A 9,140-nucleotide genomic window follows, 5' to 3' on the forward strand; every position below is an offset into this window, starting at 1 on the left:
AAATTCCTTTCTGTACTTCTGTACTTGATGGAGGTGGTTACATTCTGCCAGCAGCCTTGAGAGAATGTAACTCCTGTTAATACTTCTATTTGCTTCCATTTGAGGGCTTGGGGAACCCCCCCCTCTGACCCACCTCCCTTTCTATATTTCCCTCCCTTTAATTATCAATGCAGGTCCAAGGCTCTTGGACTTTTTAGTGTCTGACTTTGAGAGAAAACAGATCTGCTCACATGTCACATAGACAGAATCATTCTTGCAGACTTGCATCCAATAAGGAATAAATTGGACCTTCAACATTTGTTGCAAGACAAAGAATACTGGATACATGCTAGGTAAACTAAATAAGGATTTGGGATTGCCCCATTTAACTCGACGCTGCATACTATAAAATAATCTTGACTCCTGGCTTAAACGGACAAGAGATCAACAAAGAAGACTTTCAGTACTTAACTTGGAGCACCGAAAAGATGATTTTATCAAGAATGTGAATTTGCTCAGTTTTTTGTTGGTAATCCTGCATTTTGATTTCTTGTGGAACATTCTTGTGGAAAATGTTCCATTTGTCTGGATCACAACTCTGTCTGGATCACTGTTTAAGTACACGTTTCCCCCGTTACTTACTGGATCTAACTTTGATACTGTATTGCAATTAATCGGACAAAAGAATTCAATTCACACAGAAAGGTTTTCATTACAGTTTATTTTTTAATTGGGAGACTATTTTAAGAGGATCTTGGCTGCAGGTCAGTCCGTGGTGCTTTAATAACAACATGGGGATTGCATTTTTTTGCATTTTTTCTCTTATGGCTCTTCCAGTACTTCAGTCTGCCAAGATCCTGACTGTCTGTCTAATTGGTAAGTAGTGGAGCAGTGATTGTTAAAGTGCCCTTACAGTAATAGAGATATTGATTGTAAAATGTTAACAAATACGAGAAGATTAAGCATCTTCTTGCCAGACTGGTGAATCATGAAAGTACAGTCAAAGGAAAAGGAAGTAAAGGAAAATTGCATCAGTATGTTTATTAAATCCAAATTCATGTAGTATGCTGCAAACAGTGAGCTATTACGCAGTTGTTTTATTTAGTATCTTCTTCTTTCCTCTCCTCCCCTCCAGGAGGAAGCCACTACTTGTTGTTAGATGAAATTTCTCATAACTTACACCAGCATGGCCATGAGGTCCGCATGCTCTTACAACTGGGCAACCCTATTATTACAGGTTAACTGTACATACAGTACACGCATATATATGCAGAATACACACAAACACTCTCATCCTTTCTCTGATTAAATTACTCTAATTTTCATTCAAATGCAAATTTCTGTTCAACTCGTCCTAGGTTTTTCCTATGGAGGCCGTGCAGACAGTTACAAGATGAGCACCTGGTCCTTAGGAGAGAAATACATCCAAGAATACAATGGCTGGTTCCTAGAGCAACAAACGCAGTTTTTACTTGGAAGGTACAGATTTGTAGGAGATTTGGTAACAGTGATTGAATTGTGTTGGGTGAAACAGACAAGCTCTTATAAGCTACTTAATCTTGTTTTTGATTTTGAGTCTGGTTTTACATCTGCATTTTGAGGCTCTAGAATTTCTCTTCTACGGTTGCCCTATTTGTCTCTGATTTAGACTACTGAACCTTCTTGGCTTAAAGTGAATATCAAAATCAATCAATCAAAATAGATTTAAATAGCACTGTACAGCAACCAGCAGGTGTACAAAGTGCTTAACATTTATTGATGCGAATATCAGGGGGTAGCTTGTTCCAGAGTCTCAGGGCAGCAACTACAAAAGCCCTGTCCTGGTATGAACAGTGGGACTTCTAAAACCAACTGATTTGAAGACCTCAATGACTGGTTGTGCTCCCGCAAAGTTAAAATGTCAGAGAAATACTCCATTTAAAGCCTTAAAAACAAACAACAAAATCTTAAAATCTATTCTAAATGCACCGGGAGCCAATGCAGGGTGTAGAGAACGGCAGTGATGTGTGCACTAGATGTATTTGTTTAAAACCGACCAGCAGAAGTTTGTACAAATTGAAGGCGTGAGATGGAGGTCTGATTCAGACCAACATAGAGAGCGTTACAGTAGTCCAACCTTGAACCAATAAAAACATGAATGACCATTTTTAGGTTGTGCCTGCTTAGAAAAGGCTTAACTTTAGCGAAAAAATGAAGCTGGAAAAAGCTAATTTAACAACATTACTGATCTGCTTATCAAATTTCATGCTGTAATCAAAAGTAACCCCCAAGTTTTTGACAACTGATCTAGTGTATGATGCCAGAGCTCCCAAAGTCAAAGCTGGACCATTTTGCATGCCTGGAGTACTGAAAATAATACACTCTGTTTTAATCATTCAATTTAAGAAAGTTGTCTGAAAACCACAACTTAATATCAGTGATACAACTGAGCAGGGAGTTTAGTGCGACACTGTCATTTGCTTTCATAGGCAAATAAATTTGTAAATCATTTGCATATCAATGAAAAGATAGGTTTAGCTTTCCTATAATATCCCCTAAAGGCAGCATATATAAATAAAACAGAATGGGGCCAAGAATGGATCCCTGTGATACCCCACAAGAGAGAGAGGAGCAAATGACAAAGAGAGGTCACCAATCATAACAGAAAAGCTCCTATTTGACAGATAGGAGCTAAACCATTTGATTGCCGAGCATCTGATGCCTACACAATTCTCAAGGCAAGAGAGGAGGACTGCATGGTTCACTGTGTCAAATGCCGCTGTGAGGTCCAAAAGGACTAAAATATTAGGATTCCCGGCATCTACGAACAAGGCAATATCATTATGTACCCTCAACAGTAGACAATAGATTAATATATTTGTATTTAACAGCATTGTACTATATCTCAGATTATACTGTATACTGTCATACTTCTCACTCCCCTTGGAACTCTGTCTATCATTATTCACTGTCATTTTTCCTTCCTCTCTCTTTCTCTCAGGGATACCTTTAATGCCTTTCTAAACTTCACATGGCACCTGTCCTATCAGTGTGACAAGCTGTTAGGGGACAAAGAGATGATAACATTCCTCCAGAGGGAACACTACGATATCACCATCCTTGATGCTTTTAACCCATGTTCCTTCATCCTTGCTCACAAACTTGGTACACCTGTTGTTCATATCACTTTGATTAATGCCATTATAACTATCATCCTTTAAATCTTTACAATACTACAGTTATACACTACTACTCATCAATACCTTCCCACCTGTATTATTTTCAGATGTTTTTAAATGTGTAATGCAAACTAATTGTGAGCCAAATGTTTAAAGGGTCTTTATTTGAGTTTATTTTAAATCTATTAACAACCATGAATACATCTACAGCAGTGCCATGCACTTTTCTCTTGATTTACCCCAGGTGTCCACTATGTAGCTTTCTATCCTGGCTCTCTGAACGGTCCTATGTCCATCGCTCTCCCCAGCCCAGTGTCCTACATCCCAGTCTTCAGCTCACAGCTGTCCGATCAAATGAACATCTGGGGTCGTGCAAAGAACCTCTTATATTCTTGCTTAGCTCCTGTAGGTAAGAATGGTGTTGCATAGGAGATGCTATTTCTATGGGATTGTCTGGCTTGCTTGATAACACACATCTTAAGTGTAGATATTGTAAAAAAAAAAAAAGCGCCTTTTTTGATATCATGAATTTAGGTTTTACATTATATTTCTTCTTATCTTGTTCTCCTCTCATTTGTCATATACTGACTTTATATTTGTACTTTAAAATCAACACTTATCTTACATTTCACATTTTTTCTTCTTTTTCAGCTGCTTTTAGCCAATCATCTTAATACAGTAATTTAAGCAAACTTAAATTCCTCCATACATTTTTTGGCTAATAATCCATTTAAACTGATTGTACATGCGGTGGGAATGTTTACATTTGTTCTTGTCACATTGAAATGTGTCCACTTTGCTCAATGCTAATATTGTTTGCATATGCAATAGCCAACTATCTACTTTGGCGAGAAATGAGTTATAGTAAGTCAATCTGAATGGCTTTCAACAAATGTCAACCATACAATGCTCGACCATTTTGGATTATGTCTCGTTTCTTATATCAAGGCCAGGGGCGTGTATGGACTACCTTTAGGCAAGTAGCTGAGCGCCACCTTGAGTCAGGCTCACCTCTTGGAGGTCTGGATGAGTTACATCAAGGAGCTGAACTCTGGGCCTTCAACACTGACTTCTCCCTGGAGTTCCCCCAGCCCATTATGCCCTACACTGTGCTTGTTGGAGGGATGCTGAATAAACCTGCAAAGCCTCTGGAGCAGGTCTCTTCTCTTGATACACATATCCAAATACACCAGTAAGACTCAGGTTTTTAAATTAACTAGTTTTCTTCCCCTGTCTTTACCTTTCTCACTCCCACATCCCTCTGGACTCCCCTACTCTATGCACAACCCTCTCTCTCTCATCCTGTCTTTCTCAACATTGGAAATTTTTCCATTTGCATATTTCTTCTATTGCCCATACCCCAACCCTTTTGATCCCTCAGGATCTTGAGTTGTGGATCTCTAATTTTGGGGAGGCAGGTTTTATTGTCGTGACTCTGGGATCAATGGTCTCTTCAGTCTCTGTGGAACCTCTGCTTGTAGAGATGGTGGCTGGCTTCTCCAGGATCCCTCAGGGGGTGCTCTGGAGGTAAAAGCATGACACAATTCATACAGGCATTTAAAAAAAAAATAGCACTTTTAAAATCAACCACCAAAACAAACAGTGTTTGTTTGCAGGTATGACCACAAGCGATGGCCATCAAACCTTGACAGACCTCCCAATCTCAGGCTAGTGGACTGGCTGCCTCTTAATGACCTGCTGGGTAGGAACCGTCTGCCTCTCTAACCCTTAGTTACAGGCATAATGGCACGTTACAGGACTGTCTAAAAGAAGAATAAAAACAATGAATGTCATAATTCCTGTCAGACATTTGACCAGGATTGCAGCAGGCTGAGACTGGGTAACTGCTGCGCTGCAGCTCCATTCTTTCATTTAACTTTTAATTTAATTTTTCTTCATATTAAAGAAATACTACAAGATTAAAGTGCTTGCTTTAAATGTTCAGTAAATCCGTTTTATCTCATTAAACAGAGGAATATCCAAATACAGCATGAATGATCATGAATGTACAATCTGGTCATGCCCTGTGGTTTAATTTTGTTGCTGCCTTGTTTGACCACATCGTGGCACATGAAAATAAATGTGTTCATGTGTGTACATCCATACCCATCCCTAAAATGCTGGGCATGGTTTGGTCCAGTTTTACAAGTCTGTAGTACACTCAAACACTCTTACTTTCTTTACTCAGTAATTACGTTTTTATAAATTTTCTGTTTACCGCAGGACACAAAAAAGCATGTCTCTTTATCACCCATGGTGGACAAAACAGCCTGTTCCAGGCAGTATACCATGCTGTTCCTGTGCTAGGAATCCCCCTGTTTGGGGACCAGTTTGATAATGTGGTGAGGGCTGAAACAAAGGGACTTGGCCTCACCATCAACCCCACACAAATCACAAGGGAACTGCTCAGCTCCACCATTCAAACACTTATACAAGACATCAGGTATGTGGATGGATGGTTGAGAAACATGTGTGATGCCAGTAGAGAACAGACATGTCTGTAACTACTTCTCCCTTCTATTTCCTTAATTTTCCCAATTATTTCTTCTTTTCTAGGTTCAGGTCATCAGCTTTGACCCTTAGCAGAATCCACAAATCCCATCCTGTCCCTCCAGCCCTCCGACTCATTCAGTGGGTGGAGCACATCGTGCAAAGTGGAGGTGGAAGTCATTTAAGGCCGGCCTCTCTGAACCAACCATGGTACCAGAGATACCTGTTGGACTTGGTGCTTCTCCTCTCTCTGGGGATTCTTGGACCTGTAGTTCTCTGCTGGACTTTCTGTAGGAACGAGAATAGCAGGGACACACACAAAAAAATACAATAGCAGTACTAAGCGTTTCCTCAGGGGTACTTCAGATTTATACCTCAGTTCTGTGTTGCTCGTTTATCTCGGACTTGAATGCTGTACCCAAATGAGAAAACATAATTATGTACCCTAAAACAATGCTGTTGTTCAATACATAAACCACTCTTGTTGTAACTGATTATTATAATTTTTCTATGAATACATACAATTAATAAGTGAAAACAGGCTGTGATGTGGATTTAGGTGACCTTTTACACAAGAGATAAATTCTTTTTCTTCTTCTGTAGCCCCCCTAGGCCCAGAAACGATATCACTTAAGGACAAAAATATAACTGAGAAAAGGGTGTTTTTTTCCAGAACATTCCCTTTGATTATCAAAAGAAAAGTTGCAAAGTACTTTCAATATTAGTGTGCAAAAAAAGCATTTAAGCTATTAATACTGTTGCATAATTTTGTTTTAATTTCTAGTACTTTTTGCATACTGAAAGAGTTTCATTTTCGTTATTACCACTTTCCCTTCAGTGGAATAGCCATAATGTCAAGTGTCCTGCCCTCTCCCCTCCTAGCGCCATCATGTCTACAGACGTCTCATTTGTACTGCAGCGCCACATAGTCTGACACCTCTGTGCTGCTTTGACCTGACTGTGTTGCAAGCAGGGGTGGCGACAGCACGCATGCAAACACGCACACACACGCACACACACTATAACTAAGCAATGCTTTTGTATTGCATGTTTCCAAATGGCAGAAAGACGGGTTAGGGTACATGGATGAATGTGGAGGATGGTTTTGTGTGCTGCTGTGTTTGTCTAGTTCAGGTACAAAGTAGACAAAGTATGTTGATAGTCGTTGAATGCATCTGAATCAAAAAATTTAAAAAATGCTCTACCTGCAAAGTTTGTATGTGCATCTGCGCATGTGTGTGTTTGGGGCAGCGTTATGGTCTACTGGCTCTTAATTATTAACCACCTGCAAGACTCAACTCTGACCCCCACACCCTCCTCTGCTGGTTTCCACTGAGTCTCCTTCTTCTTTCTAAACAAGACACAAAAGCAACCAGCAATGTTCACGGTCAGCGCTCAAGCCACTGTGGAGACCCTCTCTGTTCTTTCCTCCCTCTCACTCCTCACATCTGTGTGGGGGGTCAGCAGGGAGGAAAATATAGATTAGCAAAGAAATAATGACCAATTAGGACGGCTTGTTCTCTCTCCATTCAGCTGTCCATTCTTTCATTCCTTTCCTGCATTTCATTTGTCTGTTTGGCTGGCAGTTGCAGGTCCCAGTGAGTCTTCCTCGGTCTCGCACGCAATCCAAAACAGGCACTGCAAAGCAGCCAAAACATGACAGCAACAAAAAAGAAAGAGGCAAAAAAGAGAAACATTAATGAAGCAAACAAAGGACTGTGCAAAATAGAACGGTCCGAAGAGTAATAAACTGTGTCTCTTTTGGCAATTCTAATACTAAAACTGCAACTACAATACATTTTGTTATTCCTTTTTGGCTTAAGAAGGAATTGCAATCATCTATTTTATTGTATTATTAATCATGAAACTTAGCTCAAAACAGGTTTACTACAGGTACCCTGCAGTGAAAAGCAAGATAAAATCAACAAAAATAAAATGACAATGATAAATGCACGTCATCTAAGATAAGATAATTTGTTTATTAGTCCCCAATGGGGAAATTACTGCACTACACTCTGTGTACACACTTTTGATAGTACTCACACACAGGCCTGAAATACACACACATGCTCAGGACCTGTACATGCAGAGATGTCAGAGTGAGTGGGCTGCCAGCTGAACCAGCGCCTTGAGCGGTCCAATCTCAAAGGACAGAAAACCAAAAGACAGGAAGTAAAACAAGACAACACATGGGAGAACAGAGGGACTACACAATAAAACAGGAAATGGATGTGTTAGACTTGCTGGGATTTAACCAGTGTGCTCTGAAGTTCAAATCTGTGTTTGTGGGTTAGATCCCCATCTAGTGGTAGGAAAATAAATAATTAATTGAGAGTGAGACTTGTGTTGAAAAAGGTTTGACTTCATGGACAAGAATTAGCCCCAATTGTAAAAATACTGTGAAAATAAAGTAGAGTAAATAACCCTGGAAAAAATATTCAGATACTATGATCAAACAGCTTTTGGTGAAACCGTACACTACTGCTTCACTAGATTCACTTCATTTGATTTTTTTGATGGCTGGATTTGGCTACTTTGCAGATTAAGATGTTCCAAAAACACACACACAGTTGCGAGTTGGTTAAGTCCTCCTGGTCTAATACAACAGTCCTGCAATAAATTCCACCATCATGAAGGTTATAATGTTCTGATTCAACTGTATGATCCTTTGGAGGATGTAGTTTTTTTGTGGTGGAATTGTGTTGCATTATCCAAAAAGGTATTTTTAATATTTAATTATTGTTAACAGATTGGGTGGTTAAAATATTAGGCATACCTCTAAAAAACAAAAAAGGTAGGATTTATTGAAGCGGTGTACTTAGACTGCAATTTGTTTTAACTATAGGGTTAGTTATAATAAACAACTGGCAACTGAGAGTATGATGTAAAAAAAAAAGAAGAAAAAAGAAAAGAGATATTTCATATTTCTCCTGTATTAACTTCTCTGCATTGGCTTCCTGTAAAATCCAGGAATGAATTTAAAATCCTTCTTCTGACCTACAAAGCTTAAAGAGTCTAGCACCAACATACCTAGAAGAGCTCTCAGTGACTTATTGTCCCACTAGAACACTACGCTCCCAGAATTCAGAGTTACTTGTTATTCCTAGAATCTCTAAACGTAGAATGGGAGCCAGAGCCCTCAGCTATCAGGCTTCTCTACTTTGGAACCAGCTCCCAGTCTGGGTTCGGGGGGTCAGAAACCATCACCACATTTAAGAATAATCTGAAAACCCTCCTCTTTGATAAAGCCTATAGTTAGGGAGTGAGGAGTTGCAGCGTCCGCCTAACCCAGCCCGCCTGCTTCTCTTCATAGTCGTCGGATTCATCTACCATATAATCAATAATATCCTAAAAGTAGAGGGAGGCAGGGCAGTAAAGCCTAATCCTGCTGGGGAGAGTTCTAGCCTGACCAGGCACTTGTTTCTCCTTGTTATGCTGTTATACACTCACCGGCCACTTTATTAGGTACCCCATGCTAGTAACGGGTTGGACCCCCTTTTGCCTTCAGAACTG

At 39.8% G+C, this 9,140-nt stretch overlaps 1 protein-coding gene across 1 annotated transcript; it reads left to right on the top strand.

Moving 5' to 3' along the window:
* Positions 1–128: 128 nt before the first annotated feature.
* On the top strand, positions 129–6,810 carry LOC117945353 (UDP-glucuronosyltransferase 3A1-like). The gene is made up of 10 exons (XM_034872807.1): positions 129–855; positions 1,115–1,216; positions 1,338–1,458; positions 2,960–3,123; positions 3,382–3,546; positions 4,086–4,294; positions 4,519–4,664; positions 4,754–4,839; positions 5,361–5,580; positions 5,694–6,810. Exons 1-10 carry the CDS (start codon positions 771–773, stop codon positions 5,959–5,961), a joined length of 1,566 nt encoding a protein of 521 aa, XP_034728698.1. The 5' UTR covers positions 129–770; the 3' UTR covers positions 5,962–6,810.
* The last annotated feature ends 2,330 nt before the right edge of the window (positions 6,811–9,140 follow it).

This window comes from Etheostoma cragini, chromosome 5 (genome assembly GCF_013103735.1).
Source record: "Etheostoma cragini isolate CJK2018 chromosome 5, CSU_Ecrag_1.0, whole genome shotgun sequence".
NCBI lineage: Eukaryota > Metazoa > Chordata > Actinopteri > Perciformes > Percidae > Etheostoma > Etheostoma cragini.

Coding starts and splice junctions, on each gene's coding strand:
- LOC117945353 (XM_034872807.1), top strand. CDS start 771: ATGGGGATTGCATTTTTTTGCATTTTTTCTCTTATGGCTCTTCCAGTA. Junction 856..1,114: donor CCTGACTGTCTGTCTAATTG/GTAAGTAGTGGA, acceptor CCTCCCCTCCAG/GAGGAAGCCACTACTTGTTG. Junction 1,217..1,337: donor GGGCAACCCTATTATTACAG/GTTAACTGTACA, acceptor AACTCGTCCTAG/GTTTTTCCTATGGAGGCCGT.